This window comes from Lynx rufus, unplaced genomic scaffold (assembly GCF_022079265.1).
Source record: "Lynx rufus isolate CCGP_SWC_20201006 ecotype Redwood Valley unplaced genomic scaffold, mLynRuf1.p SCAF_16, whole genome shotgun sequence".
Lineage (NCBI taxonomy): Eukaryota > Metazoa > Chordata > Mammalia > Carnivora > Felidae > Lynx > Lynx rufus.
Window position 1 is genome coordinate 16,168,531 of NW_025814830.1, and position 21,452 is coordinate 16,189,982.

A 21,452-nucleotide genomic window follows, 5' to 3' on the forward strand; every position below is an offset into this window, starting at 1 on the left:
AATAATGACTGACACCACAAAACAGGATTTAGGGAGCTTTCAGGTTATCTCAGCATCTTTGAAAACATATGTGCATCTTTAATTGCATTTATTTTTTGAGTGGCTGATTGTACCTTTTGATCCCCACCACTAGCTCTCCTCTCTGGATGCATCTGCCCCTGCCATTTTCCTTTATATCTTCCCACTGTTGGGCTATACATTTGCAAACACATTCTTTACCCCTCTCATACACACTGGCTTTTTATCTTTAAAAGGGACTTCCAAACTCCAGGCTGTGTTCAGAAGGCATGCTCCGTGGCTATAAACAAACTGTAGCTACCAGGAAGGGGGAAGGAGGGTGGGAGGGAAGGGAAAGGAAGGAAAAAAAAGGCAGTACAACTGTTTGTTTACACTGGCAGCACCCTCAAAACATAGTGATATTAAGACTAGACTGGAAGAACACTGGGCCTGTCACCAGGAACAAGAGGCTTATGGTACACAGCATAGTGCTTCATTGTAGGTTTGTTTCCTTTAGAAGGTCACTTCTACCTTCTGAAACTTGATTAGACTTTTCCAAGCTAGACAAGGTCAAGGTCATATGTTAAAATCTGCCCAGGCTGGCTTTTTGCTGAATTTGAGAGTCCCAATTTAAACTCTTTTAGGAAGATCCCCATGGGCTCTCTCCCTCTCTCTCTCTCTTTTTTTAAAGACTTTATTTTTAAGTACTCTCTACATCCAACGTGGGACTCGAACTCACAACCCTGAGATCAGGATTGGCATGCTCTACCCGTGAGCCAGCCAGGTGCCCCCCAGTGGGCCCTCTTTCACTAGCAGGATGAGAGCCGTGTTACCTAGAGCCCACTAACTCCACTATCTTAAACGCCTGAACCCAGAGAACAGGGTAGGGCAACTGGCAGCTTCCATTCAGGCCTCACCTCATCTTTCATCAGTTGCAGTGAAAGGAGATTTCTTTGTTCTCAACTTTTAAATATGCAAAGAAAACAAGATGCTGTAGCTCCTGGCTGCGGGAAGAGCCGTCACCTGGGCTGTGTGAAGAAGGCATGAATGTGCTGTGCCACTGCCTGTCCCACCACTGGCTCTAGTTCTCTGATGGAAGCATTACTGAGTTGCTGGAGACTTGGGAACTTCTGAAGCAGAAGAGGGGCTTTAACTTTTCCAACTCCTGGGATCTGCTGCACAGTTCGAAGGAGGGATAGCTCAGGCATCAGAGTCCGTTTCTTACTGAGGAAAGGGTTCTTACTGGGCTCTTTGGTTTGTTCTTGAACCTAATCAGAAAATAAAGGAAAAGCATGTGAGCACCCTCTAGAGGACTGGCAGTTCTCTTAAAGGTTGATAGAAATTTAGTTTTACTTTTTTTCCATTTGGTTCAGTTTGACTTACCACTACAAATGTTTTCATATACCACAAATCTAATTTTTCAGACATAAAAGATTATTATTTTTGCAAATTTTTTTTTTTTTTTTTGAGAGAGAGAAAGAACACAAGCAGGGGAGGGGACAACAAGAGAAGGAGAGAGAGAATCCCAAGCAGGGTCCACATACCAGCACAAAGCTTGACACGGAGCTTGAACTCATGAACCATGAGATCATGACCTGAGCTGAAATCGAGTCTGATACTTAACCGACTGAGCGACCCAGGTGCCCCAGAAAAATTACTGAAAAATAAACCATATTGAGTACACAAAGGAGTAAGAGATAAAAATTTATTAAAATTTAAACTTTCAGGGGGAGGAGCCAAGATGGCAGAACAGCATCGGAATTTTTTTGTATGTCTTGCGTCCATGAAATACAGCCAGACCAACACTAAACCATCCTGCACACCTAGAAAACTGATCTGAGGATTAACAGAACAATCTGCACAACCGGAACCACAGAATTCAGCAGTACTCACTCTAAACATCAATGGACTCAATGCTCCAATCAAAAGACATAGGGTAACAGAATGCATAAGAAAACAAGATCCATCTCTGCTGTTTACAAGAGACCCACTTTAGACCTAAAGACACCTTCAGATTAAAAATAAGGGGATGGAGAACTATCTATCATGCTAATGGTCAACAAAAGAAAGCCAGAGTAGCCATACTTCTATCAAGACACCCTAGACTTTCAAATAAAGACTGTATCCAGTGATGAAGAAGGGCATTATATCATAATTAAGGGGTCTATCCACCAAGAAAACCTAACAATTGTAAACATTTATGCACCAAATGTGGAAGCACCCAAATATATAAATCAATTAATCACAAACATAACGAAACTCATTGATAGTAATACCATAATGGTAGGAGACTTCAACACCCAACTCCCAGCAATGGACAGATCATCTAATCAAAAAATCAACAAGGAACCAATGGTTTTGAGTGACACACTGGACCAGATGGACTTAACAGATATATTCACAACATTTCATCCTAAAGCAGCAGAATATATATTCTTCTCCAGTGCACATGGAACGTTCTCCAGAATAGACCACATATACTGGGACACAAATCAGCCCTCAGCAAGTACAAAAAGATCGAGATCATACCGTGCATATTTTCAGACACAACGCTATGAAACTTGAAATCAACCACAAGAAAAAATTTGGAAAGGTAACAAATACTGGAGACTAAATAACATCCTACTAAAGAATGAATGGGCCAACCAAGAAGTTAAAGAGGAAATTAAAAAGTTCATGGAAGCCAGTGAAAATGATAACACAACCCAAAACCTCTGGGACGCAGGAAAGGCGGTCATACAAGAAATAGCAATCCAGGCCTTCCTAAAGAAGGAAGAAAGATCTCAGATATACAACCTAACCTTATGCCTTAAAGAACTGGAAAAAGAACAGCAAATAAAACCCAAAACCAGCAGCAAACAGGAAATAATAAAGGTTAGAGCAGAAATTAATGCTATCAAAACCAAAAAAACAGTAAAACAGATCAATGAAACCAGAAGCTGGTTCTCTGAAAGAATTAACAAAATTGATAAACCACTGGCCAGTTTGATCAAAAAGAAAAAGGAAAGGACCCAAATAAAATCAAGAATGAAAGAGGAGAGATCACAACCAACACAGCAGAAATAAAAACAATAGTAAGAGAATATTATGAGCAATTATATGCCAATAAAATGGGCAATCTGGAAGAAATGGACAAATTCCTAGAGACATATACACTACCAAAACTGAAACAGGAAGAAATAGAAAATTTGAACAGACCCATAACCAGGAAAGAAATTGAATTAGTAATCAAAAATCTCCCAAAATACAAGAGTCTAGGGCCAGATGGCTTCCCAGGGGAATTCTACCAAACATTTAAGAAAGAGTTAACACTTATTCTCTTGAAGCTGTTCCAAAAAATAGAAATGGAAGGAAAACTTCCAAACTCTTTCTATGAGGCCAGCATTACCTTGATTCCAAAACCAGACTGAGACCCCACTAAAAAGGAGAACTACAGACCAATTTCCCTGATGAACATGGATGCAAAAATCCTCAACAAGATATCAGCCAACTGGATCAAACAATACATTAAAAAAATTATTCACCACGACCAACTGGGATTTATACCTGGGATGCAGGGCTGGTTCAGTATCTGCAAAACAATTCACATGATTCATCACATCAGTAAAAGAAAGGACAAGAACCATATGATCCTCTCAATAGATGCAGAGAAAGCATTTGACAAAATACAGCATCCTTTGTTGATAAAAACCCTCAAGAAAGCAGGGATAGAAAGATCATACCTTGAGTTCATATATGAACGACCCAATGCTAATATCATCCTCAATGGGGAAAAACTGAGAACTTTCCCCCTGAGGTCAGGAACAAGACAGGGATGTCCACTCTAGCCACTGTTATTCAACATAGTATTGGAAGTCTTAGCCTCTGCAATCAGACAACACAAAGAAATAAAAGGCATCCAAATCAGCCAGGACGAGGTCAAACTTTCACTCTTTGCAGATGACATGATACTCTATATGGAAAACCCAAAATTTTCCACCAAAAAACTGCTAGAACTGATTCATGAATTCAGCAAAGTTGCAGGATATATAAAATCAAAGCACAGAAATCAGTTGCATTCCTATTCACCAACAATGAAGCAACAGAAAGAGAAATCAAGGAATCAATCCCATTTACAATTGCACCAAAAACATAAAATACCTAGGAATAAATGTAACCAAAGAGGTGAAAAATCTATACACTGAAAACTATAGAAAGCTTATGAAAGAAACTGAAGAAGACACAAAAAAATGGAAAAAGATTCCATGCTCCTGGATAGGAAGAATAAATATTGTTAAAATGTCAATACTACCCAAAGCAATCTACATATTCAATGCAATCCCTATCAAAATAACACCAGCATTCTTCACAGAGCTAGAACAAATAATCCTAAAATTTGTATGGAACCAGAAAAGACCCCGAATAGCCAAAGCAATCTTGAAAAAGAAAACCAAAGTAGGAGGCATCACAATCCTGGACTTCAAGCTATACTAGAAAGCTATAATCATCAAGACAGTATGGTACTGGCACAAGAACAGACACTTGGATCAATGGAACAGAATAGTGAACCCTGATATGGACCCACAAACATATGGCCACCTAATCTTTGACAAAGCAGAATATCCAATGGAATATCCAATGGAATAAAGCTGTCTTTATTCCATTTTGTCTCTTCAGCAAGTGGTGCTGGGAAAACTGGACAGCGACATGCAGAAGAATGAACCTGGACCACTTTCTTACACCATACACAAAAATAAACTCAAAATGGATGAAAGACCTCAATGTAAGACAGGAAGCCATCAAAATCCTTGAGAAAGCAGGCAAAAACCTCTTTGATCTTGGCCGCAGCAACTTCTTACTCAACACGTCTCCAGAGGCAAAGGAAACAAAAGCAAAAATGAACTACTGGGACCTCAACAAAATAAAAAGTTTCCGCACAGCAAAGGAAACAATCAGCAAAACTAAAAGGCAACCGAAAGAATGGGAGAAGATACTTGCAAATGACATATCAGATAAAGGGTTAGTACCCAAAATCTATAAAGAACTTATCAAACTCAACACCCAAAAAACAAATAACCCAGTGAAGAAATGGGCAAAAGACATGAATAGACACTTCTCCAAAGAAGACATCCCCATGGCCAACCGACACGTGAAAAATGCTCAACATCACACATGATCAGGGAAATACAAATCAAAACCACAATGAGACACCACCTTACACCTGTCAGAATGGCTAACATTAACAACTCGGGAACAACAGATGTTGTTGGTGCAGCCACTCTGGAAAACAGTATGGACATTCCTCAAAAAACTAAAAATAGAACTACCCTATGACCCAGCAATTGCACTACTAGGTATTTATCCACGGGATACAGGTGTGCTGTTTCGAAGGGACACATGCACCCCCATGTTTATAGCAGCACTATCGACAATAGCCAAAGTATGGAAAGAGCCCAAATGTCCATCAATGGATGATGGACAATGGAAGGTGTGTTTACACACACACACACACACACACACACACACACACACACACACACACTGGAGTATTACTCGGCAATCAAAAAGAATGAAATCTTGCCATTTGCAACTACGTGGATGGAACTGGAGGGTATTATGCTAAGTGAAATTAGTCAGAGAAAGACAAATATGTGACTTTACTCATATGAGGACTTTAAGAGACCAAACAGATGAACATAACGGAAGGGAAACAAAAGTACTATAAAAACAGGGAGGGGGACAAAACAGAAGAGACTTAAATATGGAGAACAAACAGAGGGTTCCTGGAGGGGTTGTGGGAGGGGGGATGAACTAAATGGGTAAGGCGCATTAAGGAATCTACTCCTGAAATCATTGTTGCACTATATGCTAATTTGGATGTAAATTAAAAAAAAAAATTAAATTAAAAAAACTTAAACTTTCAGAATGCTTAGGATAAAGCAATGAAAACATACTCTTGAGGAGCTCAAACATCTTCCTATCGTTCACTAATAAACGATTCAGTTGTATGGGATTAAATTAAACCTAAACTGGACCTGCTTGATACAGGACCGGGAGAAATCTTGTCTGTCAAAGAAGAAACCCAGTCTTCAGTTAGCAATGGATACAGGAAGGCAGACAATAGCATCCCATCAAGGGAAGAACAATGAAGGAGGGCATGTGGCACAGATGGAAGAGGGCTCTGTGAACTACCCGGGGCTGCCTACAATATTTCAATTCGGTTCTCAACCCTGGCTACACATCAAAAGGGAAATTTAAAATCAATGACACAACAAAAATTGATGCTCAGGACCCACCCTGACATTCTGATTTTTAATTGGTCTGAAGTAAGGCTCATGTATCACTGTTTTTAAAAACTTTCCCAGGAGGAGTGCCTGGGTGGCTCAGTTGGTTAAATGTCTGACTTTGGCTCAGGTCATGATCTCACGTTCATGGGTTAAGCACACCCATCATGCTGTCTGCCAAAAGCTGGGAGCCTGCAGCGTCTCCCTCTCTCTCTCTCTGCCCTTCCCCTGCTTGTGCACTATCAAAAATAAATAAATGTTAAAAAACAATTTTTTTTTAAGTTTCCCAGGAAATTCTTGGGCGCCTGAGTGGCTCGGTTACGCGTGGGACTTCGGCTCAGGTCATGATCTCACAGTTTGTGAGTTCAAGCCCTGCATAGGGCTCTCTGCAGTCAGCACAGAGTCCGCTTTGGATTCTGTCTCTCAAAAAATAAATAAACATTAAAAGCTTCCCAGGAAATTCTAAAGTACAGCCAAGTCGAAATAGTACAGCCAAGCTGAATAATCAGGGAGGACAATGGAGAACCAGGCTTAAAAAAAAAAAAAAAAAGAAAAAAAAAAGGATCATGTGCTTCTGGCTGCAGTTGACCAAGGGTGAATAAGGATTCCTTCAGACTGGATTGATGGATGGCAACCGTAACAAGGGCAGCACCTAGAGTAAAAGATCCAGGAAGGTCAGGTGATAGTCTGTAAGGCAGCGTTCCTGCAGAGGAGTGAGAATCAGTACTTACTAACTGGATAATAAGGCAGGACCCTTCCATCTGGCTGGTCACTGGAAGCAACACCATCCCAAGGTCCAGCACAGTAAACTTCTGTATGGCCGAGAAGTACTGTTCACTCATCTGCGTTTTCTCAACGATCACGATCCCTTGAAGATTACTGGACTTCAGAGGAAGAAAAAACCAGTAAACCACTGTGTAACAAAACTACCTTGAGAGTTTAAGAAAACTCCCAGTCCAAGAGTGCTTGGAATGGCCAATGATTTTATATAAATTATTCCAAAGGAGGGGGGGTGGGGGAGGCAGGTGGAAGTCAATTTTCAATTTCAGCTTCTTCCACTCAGTACTTACATTTCTAACCTGAACAAGCCTCTTTCTGTAGCCATTTCCTGCCACCAAATCAGCTTCGGTGACATAAAGAATGCAAGATCTGCTTGACACGTAAAAATCTACCGGTGTCAGGCCATCCTCAAAAACGATTTTAATTTTCCCTTAGAACATAGACAAGAAAAATGACTTCCGTGAGCGCTGGGCGAAAGGCGACAGTAGGTAGGACGTTTTTAAAAAGTTTAGAAGAGGGCTTTTGCACAGGGCAGCCCACCGACCTTGCATCCCCTGCAGGAGCTTCGATCCGCGCCATTTCGTGTTGGCCACAATATGCCCAAAAGGCACGTGCATGGGACCTGTGCCCTCAGGCGCGTTCCTAGCCATCGGCTGTCTCGATCTGATAAAAAAACAAAACAAAACAAAAAAAAACAAAAAACAGACGACGGAATTTGAGCTGGCTTTCCTGCACACGGCCCCACGTTCCACTCAAAGCCGGGACCTCTTTGGCAGGAGCCCATCTGCACTGTTCTTTAAAAGACTGGATTATTTCCCAAAATCTAAAACCCAGGAGATTCCTGTCTTGGTAGCAGCCTCCCTCAATCCCGTCACCTCCTGGGTCCTGATACCCCCGCTCCGTCTGGGTGGTGGCTCCTCAGTCCGGTCCTGGGCGGGGGCCGAGCCCAGCTAGACCCCACCTCAACCACAACCAGAGGATCCGGCACCTTTACTTGCTGCGCGCCACTTCCGGGTTCCCTTCGGCGAGCGGACCAGTTTTTCATCTTGCCCGCCCTCCACCTCCCACGGCGTCGGATAAGCTATGGCGTCAAAGATCGACATCTGATCCGACCAATAAGAGAACGGACTACGCACAGTTTCCACCCCGGAGAGCATTTGAACGGGGACGACTGGTTGCCAAGAGCGACGGGTGCGGAGTAACCTTGGCTATGATTGGTCGAAGAGAAAGCAAAGCCAATGGAGGATGACGTTGTTGCAAAGTGCATTGCGTAGAAATAGCGTCTGAGGCTAAGCCCGCGGGAGGGGCACAAGTTCTAGGGAGCGGCCCTCGCTTGTGGAGGTATCTGCACGTCCATCCAGCCCTGGTCCGGCCCCTCCCCGCAGCAAGGATGCTCCTGGGGTTTCGCAGAGGCCGCAAGAGCCAGTTTGTAAGTAGACCCCGGGAGCTTGGAGTTAAGAGGGAACGGCTTGGGATTGGCCTGAGGTTGAAGCCAGGTAGCAGCACTAAAGGAAATGGTTTTCCTGATTTTTTGTGTTCGAAAGCATCCTCTATCCCAGGGTCGGCCTCAGTCAGACCGGAGCCGCCTTGTCTCCCTTGCAACTTTTGCTCCGGTGTCTGGGAGCACTCCTGCCGGCACAGACCTACTCTACTACTGAAAATTCCCCAATGGGAAGTCGTTCTTAAGATTCCTCCCTCCACTCCCCACCGCGCACACCCATCAGCCAAGTTCCATAGATTCCACCCACCAAACATATCTTCTGGCTGCTGTTTCCGCCTCCACCCCGGTTTCCAGCATTTATCTGGACCGCTGCAGCAGCTCCTCGCTATTTCTGTTTCCAGTCTTGCTCTTCATCTAGGTCTGTTCTCCACCAGGCAGCCAGAGGCGTTCTTTTAAAACGGACATCTGATCGTGCTAACTGCCCTCCTTAAAACCCATTGCTCCTCATCCTCCCCGCCACTCGCCCCCCCCGCCCCCCCCGCCACTCGCCCCCCCCGCCCCCCCCGCCCCTCGCCCCCCCCGCCCCCCCCCGCCCCCCGTCCCCCCGTCCCCCCTCGCTCCCCCCCCCCCCCGCACGCTCCAGCCATTTCTTCTGTTCCTTCAGGCCTTTGCCTTTGCTGTTCCTTCTGCCTGGAATGCTTCCCTCCAAAACTTATCACTCTGTCAGTGTAGGCTCATACTCCCAATTTCATGCCTCCCACTGCCTGATTAGTCTTTCAAGGGACCAATTTCAGTGGGTGCTCCTCACTAGGGCACAGGTTCTCCTTAGTCACATATAAAAACTCTTAAGTGGGAACAATCCCCACTCTTACTACCAGCCCATTCTTCTAGCCTCCCCTTCTCAGAGGCTTCTGCATTTGCTGTATTCCAGCAAACTGGATTATTTGTTATTTCTAGAACACAGCCACTAATGTCTTGCTTCTTTCCATTGTTCATGCTGTTCCCTATTCCTAGAATACTTTTCCATTTCATTTCCCACATGTGAGAGCAATGGCCATCTTTGATGACCCAATCTAAATGCCTCTGTGATTTTCTCCAATGGGAAGAGGTCCCCGTGCTGACCTCCAGACCTGAAGGAGCCCTTCCCTCCCTGTGCCGCCGCAGCACCAAATTTGTCTTTACCTTTCCCTTGGCACATCCCATAATTCTCTGTTACATAATAAGTACTTGGGTGCCTTCCCTCTATACTCTATTACCTTGAGGATGAAGACAAGTTTTCTTCATTGCAGTCCTGGTGTTTCATCTCTAGTAGGTGTGAATGAATGACTAGTGCCTAGAAAGTGAAGACTGGGTTATACTCAGAAACTTCTGGGGGTGCCTTGGTGGCTCACTTGGTTAAGTGTCCAACTCTGATTTCGGCTCAGGTCATGATCTCATGGTTCCTGAGTTCAAGCCCCACATCGAGCTCTGCACTGCCAGTGCTTGGGATTCTCTCTCTCTCTCCTGTCTCTCTGCCCCTACCCCACTGGCTCTGTCTCTCTCTCTCAAAATAAATAAATAAACCTAAAAAAAGAGAACCTTCTGAATAATTGCCAGTTGTCTAAAGCCAGATTCTCTGATTTTCATTGTGCATAGGAACTAGTTTTCATTATTCTGCATCTTTAAAAAAAATTTTTTTTAATTTTATGTTTATTTTTGAGAGAGAGAGAGAGAGAGAGAGAGACAGAGCATGAGCAGGGGAGGGGCAGAGAGAGAGGGAGACACAGAATCTGAAGCAGGCTCCAGGCTCTGAGCTGTCAGCACAGAGCCTGACGTGGGGCTCGAACCCATGAATGGTGAGATTGTGACCTGAGTCAAAGTCGGATGCTTAACCGACTGAGCCACCCAGGTGCCCCCAATTATTCTGCATCTTTGAGATAAACTAAAATCTTTCTTAAGCTTCTACCAGATGTTGAGTAAGGAGGGAAGTGCTTGAGTTCCAGGGTGATAAAGACAAGACGATTGCCTGCTCTCAAGAAGCTTCCATTCTGCGGGGGGCAGTAAGTGAGGGACTAGAGTCATCGGGGGTCATGCTGTGAGACAAGTGGAGTTCTAAAGAGTGATTCTGAGGGATTGTCAGGGAGGCCCCTCTGAGAAGGGAAAGACAAGAGGACCCCCACAATGGGCAGCTGCAGTATATTCTCTGGGTGGGCATGCTTACCTGGCCAGGTGGGTTCCTGGTGGGATTTGATCCCTGGGTGGCCAGTGCAGGTTTCCTCTCTTAGGCCCAAGGAGGGGTGGTGACGGGACCCGGGCGATCCCATACACCAGTGACCCAGCCAGGTTTCATTTGTGCAGAAACACATCATCCATGGCCTCCTACCTGCAGCCAGCATCGCACCGAAGCCAGCTGTGCCCCGCACACCTCCTCCCCGCAGTCCCAACCCTTCTCCAGAGAGACCAAGGTGAGTCTCAGGTGAGCAGGCATTGAGGTCACTCTTGTGCCCAGCTGCCAAGTGGTAGGTCCTGGAACTGTTGAAACTGGTAAGAAAATCACAAGTAGGGCCATTAGATTCATGTCCTTCAAAGTGTTTATCATGGTTCCATAATGAAGCACTTAATATGGTTTCTGTGGGATGATGGTCTATCCTTTTCAAGTGTGTGGAGTTCGGACATTTCATAATTGAATGCAATTAGTATTTTTCCAAATATAAAGCTTTAAAGCCCAAGCTCATAGGATGCTGAAAGGAATTTGAATTATGCACGTCATTATTCTTTTGAAGCACAAGTTTGCCTTTTAAAAGAACTGATTTTGGGGGCGCCTGGGTGGCTCAGTCTGTTAAGCATCCGGCTCTTGGTTTTGGCTCAGGTCGTGATCTCACAGTTCATGAGTTCGAGCCCTCATTGGGCTCTGCACTGATAACATGGAGCCTGCTTGGGATATTCTCTTTCTCTCTCTGTCCCTCCTCCGCTCGTGTACTCTCTCTGTCTCAAAATAAATAAATAAACATTAAAAAAATAAATAAAAGAGCTGATTTGGGGGAAAGAAGGAGAAATGTGTTCACTCTCCAGGGCCTAGGATTCCCCCATTTCCAGTGCTTCTAACACCAGAGAACTGATTTTCTTTTATACCTAAGACCCCTGCCTGTGCCTTCTAAGGGTTTAGACACAGGAGAATTTTAGACTATTTTTTTGTCCCTAAAAAACGTGAATACGTGGGTTGGCTTTCCAGTGAATCGGCAGTGAGAACCTTTGTTTGAGTGTTCCTTGAAACTAGAATATTGTATGCCTGGTGAGAAAAAACACTTTGAAATATTTTTAGTGTTTGTTTCTTCCTTAAGTACCATGTTGTTAACACGAGTAGCCATTTATTAGTGTTTACTCTTGCCGAGGACTGTTGCAAGTGCTTCAAAAGCATTATTTCATTCCATCCTCAACAAGGCTTTGGCACATTTGGCATATGTCTACATTTTTTAAAAATTAAAGAATGGCGTTCAGATTAAACTTAGGTGTTATTGTGCTTCACATGTAGTGTTACAGTGAAGTAAGCAGTTGTTACTGTTGTCATACATTTTAATTTTTTTTAAGTTTATTTATTTTGGGGGGGCAGGAGAGGGACAGAGAGAGGGAGAGAGAGAATCCCAAGCGCTGTCAGCACAGAGCCCAGTGCGGGGCTCAGACTCACCGAACTGCAAGATCATGACCTGAGCCGAAATCAAGAGTTGGACACTTAACCTACTGAGCCACCACCCAGGCACCCCAGTGATACATTTTAAATCTATGTTATAGATTTAATCTGTGTTATAAGCCCCGCAATATATTTATGTTATAGATTTAATCTGTGTTATAAGCCCCGCAATATATTATTACTATTTTTGCCTTAAACAGTCTTTTATCTTTATTAAATCGGTTTTATTGAGGTGTAATGAACATTTAATAAACGGTACACATATGACATGTTTACACGCACAAAACCATCATTGCAGGAGGCAGCCATCTTGCTCTTGCCGCGTGCTGTTGTTGGAGGACCCTCCCGGCTTCAGGTTTACCAACAGCATGAATCAAGAAAAGTTAGCCAAACTTCAGGCTCAGGTCCGGATAGGGGGCAAGGGTACAGCTCACAGAAAGAAGAAGGTGGTACATAGAACAGCTACAGCTGATGACAAAAAACTTCAGAGTTCTCTAAAAAAACTGGCTGTGAATAATATAGCTGGTATTGAAGAGGTGAACATGATTAAAGACGATGGGACAGTTATTCATTTCAACAATCCCAAAGTCCAAGCTTCCCTTTCTGCTAACACCTTTGCAATTACCGGTCATGCAGAAGCCAAACCAATCACAGAAATGCTTCCTGGAATATTAAGTCGGCTTGGTGCTGACAGCTTAAAAAGTCTTAGGAAGTTAGCTGAACAGTTCCCTCGGCAAGTGTTGGATAGCAAAGCACCAAAACCAGAAGACATTGATGAGGAGGAGGAGGAGGAGGAGGATGTTCCAGATCTCGTAGAAAATTTTGATGAGGCATCAAAGAATGAAGCTAACTAAAAAATTTTTTCTGGTGTTTGGAAGCTGGCATGGACTAGATTTAACAAATCAGCTATGTGGTTCCAAAGTTTTACAGACGTGGAGAACATCAATTGTTACTAGTTCGGTAATATAAATATTTTGTATATTAATAATGCTGTTTGTTCAGCATTTTTCGGTCATTTGATTTTGCATTTTGCACTTCCTCCCAGGATCTATTCTTTTGGTCAAAATACGAAGTATTGGTGCAGTTTGAGGGTGTTTTGGTGTTTGATTCTCAGTTTTTTGTTTTGTTTTTTGTTGGAGTATTTTTGGTGTGTGTATGTGTATGTATGCGTGTGGGTGTGTGTGTATACAGTGGAGAGCAAATTGGAAAACAGTTCTATTTATCCTTCTTCCCCCAGTAGAAATAAAACAAATCTTTACATTTGAAAAAAAAAAAAACATCATTGCAATCAAGATAATAAATATATCCATGGTCCCCTAAGGTTCCCTCATGCCCCTTTGTGATTCCTCCCTCCTTGTCCTCCTCTCTCACATCCCCTGCCTCTGCCCAGTCTACCCTCACCCCCGAGCCCAGGCAGCCACTGCTCTGCTTTCTGTCACATGAGGTTAGTCTGCATTTTCTAGAATTCTATGTACATGGAATTACACAAGATAATCATGCCAGCTTCTTTTTTTTTTTTTTCAACGTTTATTTATTTTTTGGGGGACAGAGAGAGACAGAGCATGAACGGGGGAGGGGCAGAGAGAGAGGGAGACACAGAATCGGAAACAGGCTCCAGGCTCTGAGCCATCAGCCCAGAGCCTGACGCGGGGCTCGAACTCCCGGACCGCGAGATCGTGACCTGGCTGAAGTCGGACGCTTAACCGACTGCGCCACCCAGGCGCCCCAATGCCAGCTTCTTTGATTCAGCATGATTATTTTGAGATTCACCCATATTGTTGTGAAAATAGTAATCCATGCTTTTCATTGCTGAGTAGTGTTCCATGACATGAATGATAGATGTGTCACAGTTTGTTTCTCCATTCACCTGTGGAGGGATATTTGAGTTGTTTTAGGGTTTTATTATTGTAGAAATAAAGGTGCTGTGAACATTGGTGCACAAATCTTTGGTTTTCCACGTATGCTTTCATTTTTCTCGGATAAATACCCAGGAGTAGAAGAGGTGGGTCATGTACTAGGTATATATTTATTAAGTAACTGTCACTGTATCTTCCAAAGTTTTTATATTTGTGTTCTGACCAGTATTATATGAGTTCCAGTTGTTTCACATCCTCACCAGCACTTACTTTGGTCAGTCGTGTGTGTGTGTGTGTGTGTGTGTGTGTGTGTGTGTGTGTGTGGTTTTATACATTTACTTGACATTGGTTCTAACTCGTATTGCCTGTTTACAGGATTTTGAAAGTGGCAAAAAGTACATAGATAACAATGTATAGAGCTTGTTTGTTTGGTGAATCTGCGTCCTCCTTATGCTTTCTGGATGGCCGTATACTCATCTGGAATGGGCCATTTCTTCTTATTCCTTGGCCCGGGCAGCTCTGTTGTGCCTGGAGTCCATGCGCACATTTGAAGTTCCCAACGCCCTCTTGGCAATTGTCTGGATCTTTCTGTCCAAGGGGGCATATCTCTTGAAGCTCACTCCACAGATGCACTGGTGAATGTTGGTGGGGTGATCTCCAGTCACTGCCTCCTGGATACAGAGTGGCCCTTCTCACCAGCCCCCTTTGTGGGACCCATTCTGCCAGGCGTGGGTTGGAAAGGAAGAACATGAGGGATTGTCTTGGCAAATCTTTTAAATTTTGGACATTCTAATGGGTGTGTAGTAGTATCCAATTGTGGTGGGGTTTTTTGTTTTTTTGTTTTTTGGGGGTTTTTTTTGTATTTCTTTGATAATCAAGGCTGTTGAGCATCTTTTCATGTGCATTTGCCATTTGTATATCTTCTCTGGTGGAGCTTCTGTTCACCTCTTGTGCCCACTATTAAAAACTGGGTTGTTTGTGTTCCTCTTACTGTGTTTCAGGAGTTCTTTAAATTTTTTTTTATTAATTTTCTTCATTTTTGAGAGTCAGAGAGAGACAGCATGTGTAGGAGAGGGGCCGAGAGAGAGGGAGACACAGAATCGGAAGTAGGCTCCAGGCTCTGAGCTGTCAGCACAGAGCCTGACGCGGGGCTCGAACTCACAAGCTGTGAGATCACGACCTGAGCCGAAGTCAGACGCTCAACCAACTGAGCCACCCAGGCGCCCCTCAGGAGTTCTTTATATATTTTGGATGCAAGTCCTTTACCAAATAAGAGGTTTGCAGATATTTTCTTCCCATACATGGCTTGTCTTTTCATTCTCTTAACAATGTCTTTCAAAGAGCACAAGGCTGGGGTGCCAGTTGGTTAAGTGTCTGACTCTTGATTTCGGCTCAGGCCAGGATCTCATGGTTTGTGAGATCGAGTCCCACATCGGGCTCTGCACCGACATCGGGGAGCCTGCTTGGGATTCTCTCTCTCCCTCTGCCTCTTCCCTGCTCTCTCACACTCCCTCTCCCTCTGTCTTTCTCTCTCTCAAAATAAATAAATAAACATTAAAAAAATAAAGAGTAGAAGTTCCTAAATTTTTATGAAGTTTGTCATATCAATTTTTTTCTGTTACAAATCATAATTTCAGTGTCATATCTAAGAAATCTTTGCCTACCTGAAGGCCACAAAGATTTTCTGCTATATTTTGTTCTAGAAGTTTTATAGTTTGGGCCTTTACCTTTAAGCCTATAATTCAATTTGAGTTTAGTTTTGAATATGGTGTAGAAGATACAGACTCAACTTCATTTTTTTGCATGTGGATATCCAGTCGTTCCAGCATCATTTGATGAAAAGGCATTATTGTATTCGTTATCTACTATTGTGTAACAAATTACACCAAAACTCAGTGGCTTAAAGCATAAAACAATAGCGTTTTTAATTCCACATCTCATGATGTTCTTTTCTTTTTTAAATTAATTTCTCTTTTCTGTGTTTCATTTTGGATATTTTCTCTTGTTTTGCTTTCAACTTTACTAATCTTCTCTTCTGCAGTGGGTAATCTGCTGTCCATCTCACCCAGTGTAATTTTCAGCTTATGAAATTCAAGTCTTTTTTAATAATCTCCCGTGTTTCAGGGCACCTGGGTGGCTCAGTCGGTTAAGCGTCCCAACTTCAGCTGAGGTCGTAATCTCACAGTCTGTGAGTTTGAGCCCTGCATCTGGCTCTCTGCTGTCAGCACAGAGCCCACTTCAGGTTCCTCTGTTCCCCTCTCTCTGCCTCTCCCCTACTGGTTCTCTCTCTCTCAACAAAAATAAACTTAATAAAAGTAATCTCCCATGTTTCTACTTAGGTTTTTGAACACATGGAATCTAGTTCTAACAACTGTCTTTGTGTCCTTTTCTGCTAATTCTAACATAGGTGTTCAGTTCTGAATGGGTTTCTATTCTTCTCATCATTTAGGGTCATGTTTTTCTGTCTCTTTGCATGCCTCATTATCCTGGATTAGACACTGTTCTGAGTTTCGCCTTGTTGTGTGCTGGACATTTTTGTATTCCGACAAATCTTCTGGAATTTTGTTCTGGGATACAGTTAAGTTACTTGGAGACTGATTTGATCTTCTGGGTCTTGTTTTTATGATTCATTAGGTACAGCCTGAAGCAGTGCTCAGTCTAGGGCTAATTATTCCCTGAGGCAAGACCTTTCCAGGTACTGTACCCAGCGTCCTGTAGATTAATAATTCTTTCCCATCTGTCTGGTGGGAACAGGCACTGTCCCCAGCCATGCGTAAGCACCTGGCACTGATCCTCTAATCGTTGTGGATGGTTCTTCCCCCAGGCTTGGATAGTTTCCTCATATTCCCACACTGAGGAATATTTTGTGAACGCTCGGGGGGCTGTCTGCAGATTTCCGGAGCTCTCTGTTTAGCTCTGTCCTTTCCAATACTCTGTCCTGCGAATTCTGTCTGCTGTGCTGTTCCCGGATGCTCACCTCCATCTCCACAACTCAAGAGGTCCGCCTGGCTGCAATTCAGTTCTACCTCCCTGTGCCGTGACCTGGAAATTCTCTCAGGAATTAAGCTGACATAACTGTAAATCTGTTGTTTTGTTTTGCTTTCTCAAGTGGGAGGGTAAATCCATTACTCTGTCTTTCCAGCATTGCAGTTTTGAATAATTTGCAAGTATTTTTAAAATGCCTTTTGAAATCTTTTTTATCTTATTCTATCTCCCTGTTTTGTTTTGTTTTGTTTTGTTTCCATTCTGATCTTCCATTTTAATAGGAAACTGCCTGAGTATAGATTCTCTGGATTAGAGACCTGGACCCATCTCCTGTGAGCTAGGAAATCTTGGACAAGTCATTTATATTTTATGAGAAAATGGAGATGACAGTAATATCTGTTGGCGTGATAATGGAATGAGGTTGTCTGATGGCACATAACAGACGACAGGCACATGGTCCGTAAATACGCACTAAACGTAGAATAGGTCAACCTTCTTTCATTCTTACGTCCTGTCGTCAGCCTTCAGCTTGCAGGTTTGGGTGTCACCTTCTCACTGGGATGTTTTTGTCCCTAGGTCTGCCCTGGCTGCAGTCATCCTCACAACAAGCCTGACAGGCCGGACCGTTGCCATTCCTCAGCCTCGTCAGAGATCCCTGTCTGAGAGTGACGCGACCTCTGTGGACAAGGACAGTTTCATCGAGCCCTATGCCACCACCTCAGAGCTGAGACTTCAGTAAGGACCATATTGCTGGCTCTCACTTTTCTCCGGGTGGAGGAGAAACAGCTCGCGTGTGCGTGTGGTTATGACTGGAGCTTAGTACTCAGGTTTTCGTCACCAGTGGCAGAGGGACACTGTCCTGGGACGTTGATTGCTTTCGAATCATATCAGAATTTTCTCTAGAGTGGCTCTTGTTCAGTTATGGCTTGTGAAAGCCCTGGTTGTTTTCATGGATGCACAGAGCCAGTGAATTCAGTGCTGCCTTTCGCCCTTCACGGACTCTCTCTGTGCCACAACCTAGATGGCGAGAGTTGTCACCCACCGCTTCTCATGTGTCTTCTCTCTGGGCGTTCACACTGATTTTACCTTCATTGGCACCTATGGACCCTCAAGCATCATTTTCTCTGGTGCTTGTACTGGATGAGAGCCAGCATAGGGCTGGGGGGTTTCCTCCTGAGGCAGAGAGCGTTGAGGACAGAGCTGAGGAAGGTACAAGGAGCGCCTGGGGATGGCTCAAGGGTTTGTGGGGGATGGTCGGTGTGGGGCTGGAATGAGCTTTCAAGACAGAGAAGAGGGAGCATAACACCTGTGAACAGCTGAAGGAAGATGTTTGTGGCTGGGGGCACTCGGGTAAAGTGGGGAGTCATTCAAGATGGCCTGGAGGGGTGGGCAGGGGCCAACCTGGTGATACATTAGGGGTCCTGTTCTGAGGTTTGGTGTCCCCCTCCCGCCACCGACCCAGGAGCTGCAGGAAGAAAGACACTGAGGGCTTTAAGGGCTTATGAGGTGGGGTTGGGGATACACGACCAGATTTGCCTTTTATCTGTCGTGTTTCTTCAGTTTTGTTTTTGGAAGTTTTTCTGCGTACCAAATATCATATATTTTTGATGTAGTAAGATCTATCAGTCTTTGTAGTTTCTGGCGGTATTGTGAAATCTAGAAAGATCTTTCCAATTATATAAATGCTCACTTCCTTCCTTCCTTCCTTCTAGGACATGTTTATGTTTTTGGTTTTTACATTTTAATCTTGACTTCATTTTGAGATGTTTGAATGTAGCCTGTATTTCTCCTGGTAAGAATTAGCCAAATAAGAACTAAAGATGAGGAAATGATCCTAAGCTTCACTAGAAAGAATAAGCAGATAAGACCATCAGAGGAAATCCAGAAAGGAAGAATATGACTGTGGGGAAGGGCTAGATTAGCCACATCATACTTGATTTTTTTCTAAGTTTATTTTTATTTATTTTGACAGGGAGATAGAGTGTGAGTGGGGGAGGGGCAGAGAGCGAGGGAGATCGAATCCCAAGCAGGCTCTGCCCTGTCAGCACAGAGCCCTCCTTGGGGCTAAATTCACAAACCATGAGATCACGACCTGAGCCGAAGTCCAGAGTCGGATGTTTAACCGACCGAGCCACCCAGGTGCCCAACCACATCACATGCGTACTTGAATTAGTGAAAACAGGACTGGTTCCATGATGGAGAAGTGCACGTGGATGCCCTAGGGCGCCCTGGTGTTTGCCTGTGACTGTGTCATAAAGGCAGCCCCACAGAGCAAGGGGAAGAAAAGGATTCGAAGGTATAGTGATTAGCAATGGTAGAAAAAAAAAATCAGCCTCGAGCCTTGCCTAGTTCACAGCCCAAACAAATTCCTGTTAAATGAAAGGATTAATCTGCGCACACACATAAATAAGACCACGAAATCCTATGCCAATCTTGCCAAACCTTTCAGAAGGAGATGCCTGCCTACTATGCACTTCTAAACTAATAATTTAGAAGGTAAAAAAAAAATGTTGTTTAATCATCTGTACGTTAAAAAAATTTACATAGCCTAGGGCGCCTGGGTGGCTCAGTCGGTTAAGCGTCCGACTTCAGCTCAGGTCACGATCTCGCGGTCCGTGAGTTTGAGCCCCGCGTTGGGCTCTGGGCTGCTGGCTCAGAGCCTGGAGCCTGCTTCCAATTCTGTGTCTCCCTCTCTCTCTGCCCCTCCCCCGTTCATGCTCTGTCTCTCTCTGTCTCAAAAATAAATAAACGTTATAAAAAAAAAAAATTAAAAAAAAATTACATATGCACAATGGAATTAATAGAAAAAATATTTGCAGTAAATAAAAAGTCAGGATTTTATATTTATAGATTAAAAAAATAATTTCAAATTGTAATGGACATACTAGAAGCAAAGTATATGAATATATATATAATATATATGCATAATTAAATAATTAATATAATTAAATGTATATTGATTAAATATACATTTAATTATATATAATTAAATATATTAATATACATTTAATTATGTATAATATAATTAATATAATTTATATATAATATAATTTAATTATATTAATTATATATATATTTAAACTAGAAGCAAAATATATAAAACCAATATATGGAAATGTATTGTTTCAGTTAGAAATGCAGATTTATACAATGAGGTTTAACTTCTTTAGACCAGTTTTGGAAAATTGTTACTAATGTAGTCCCAGGTTGGGGAGTTGATTGGTGAAATGATTTTGTGCAGTAAGCTTGTAGACCCAGCAAATAATCATACCATTTGACTCAACAGTCTACCATACGGTTATTTGATTCATAAGACTAATGCTAAATACGGAAGAGATTATCGGCACATAGATGATCATTCCAGAATTATTTATAACAGTGAAAATTGGTGGGTGGAGGGGTGGTGGTGGTGGTGCCTGACTGGATCAGTCAGTAGAGCATGCTGACTCCAGATCTTGGGGTCGTGAGTTCGAGCCCCACATTGGGTGTAGAGCTCACTAAAAAAACAAACAAACAAACAAACCAACAGTGAAAATTGGGGGAAAAAACCCCTAAGTACAGGGAGTAGCTGACTAAACTGGTGTACCTACATGAGTCTTACCTTTTAACATTTTGACTTTAAAAACATGTTGCCAGTGAGGCAAATCATATATGTATGCAGTGATAGGAGCTATAAAAACCTAGGTAGGAAACTAGAAATGCTACGAGTGTACAAAGAGATGGACTAGTGGATGACTTCCTCCTTTAGCTTCTGTATATTTTGTAATGTAGTTGTAATAATTTTTTTTAATTTTTTTTTAACGTTTATTTATTTTTGAGACAGAGAGAGACAGAGCATGAACAGGGTAGGGTCAGAGAGAGAGGGAGATACAGAATTGAAACAGGCTCCACCCAAGGCTCTGAGCTGTCAGCTCAGAGCCTGACGCGGGGCTCGAACTCGCGGACCGCGAGATCGTGACCTGAGCTGAAGTCGGACACTTAACCGACTGAGCCACCCAGGTGCCCCTGTAGTTGTAATAATTTTATGGCAGGGACTTGGAGGTAGGGCATCTAACACGTGTCTATATACCAATGTGAAACGTTACGTGGCTTGCTTGCTTGTTTGTTTATTTCGCTCTCAACATTGTAATACAGACCAAATTGGCAGAATGAGACAAGAAGAACTTCTTTGCCGTCCTTTGAAATGCTGGGCTACGGGGAGGAGGATTCCGACACACACCTGTCGTCCAGCTGCATGGACTCGGCTGATGTCGGCACCCGCAGGAAAGAGGGAGGTCTCGGGGAGGCTGTGTATGCCGTGCCCCACAGAAATCAGGTATTTGTCACATTCCAGAATTTCTTCTGCACCTTGACGTTAACTTACCGTAAATTGTGTAGATTAGGAAGGATTTGCTTTTCTCTCTTTTGTATTGGCTTTTGTTTGGGGGCTATTTCTCTTAACGTGGGCAGTCTCATTTTTGATC

The 21,452-nt window shown here is 43.2% G+C and overlaps 3 protein-coding genes across 7 annotated transcripts in view; 2 read left to right on the forward strand and 1 right to left on the reverse strand.

Annotated features, from left to right (window-relative positions):
• Positions 1 to 71: 71 nt before the first annotated feature.
• FAAP24 (FA core complex associated protein 24) lies at positions 72 to 8,055 on the reverse strand. 5 transcript variants are annotated; one of them, XM_047078311.1, is made up of 5 exons: positions 8,029 to 8,055; positions 7,585 to 7,703; positions 7,331 to 7,470; positions 6,992 to 7,144; positions 72 to 1,265 (listed from the first exon to the last, which is right to left on the reverse strand). In XM_047078311.1, exons 2-5 carry the CDS (start codon positions 7,688 to 7,690, stop codon positions 1,017 to 1,019), a joined length of 648 nt encoding a protein of 215 aa, XP_046934267.1. In that variant the 5' UTR covers positions 7,691 to 7,703; positions 8,029 to 8,055; the 3' UTR covers positions 72 to 1,016. The 5 variants fall into 5 exon arrangements, with proteins under 5 accessions (XP_046934267.1, XP_046934266.1, XP_046934265.1 ...); XM_047078310.1 differs by having other exon boundaries at positions 7,933 to 8,034; XM_047078309.1 differs by having other exon boundaries at positions 7,916 to 8,034.
• Positions 8,056 to 8,366: 311 nt separating this feature from the next.
• CEP89 (centrosomal protein 89) overlaps positions 8,367 to 21,452 on the forward strand; it is a 72,616-nt gene continuing 59,530 nt past the window's right edge. Inside the window, exons 1-4 of the mRNA XM_047078307.1 lie at positions 8,367 to 8,469; positions 10,819 to 10,925; positions 17,566 to 17,724; positions 21,124 to 21,304. Coding sequence (XP_046934263.1) covers positions 8,431 to 8,469; positions 10,819 to 10,925; positions 17,566 to 17,724; positions 21,124 to 21,304 — 486 coding nt within the window. The 5' untranslated portion in view covers positions 8,367 to 8,430. The remainder of the gene's footprint in view (positions 8,470 to 10,818; positions 10,926 to 17,565; positions 17,725 to 21,123; positions 21,305 to 21,452) is intronic.
• LOC124511267 (transcription factor BTF3 homolog 4-like) lies at positions 12,481 to 13,080 on the forward strand. Its single transcript, XM_047078314.1, has one exon. The coding sequence runs from the start codon at positions 12,517 to 12,519 to the stop codon at positions 13,000 to 13,002; it is 486 nt and encodes a 161-aa protein (XP_046934270.1). The 5' UTR covers positions 12,481 to 12,516; the 3' UTR covers positions 13,003 to 13,080.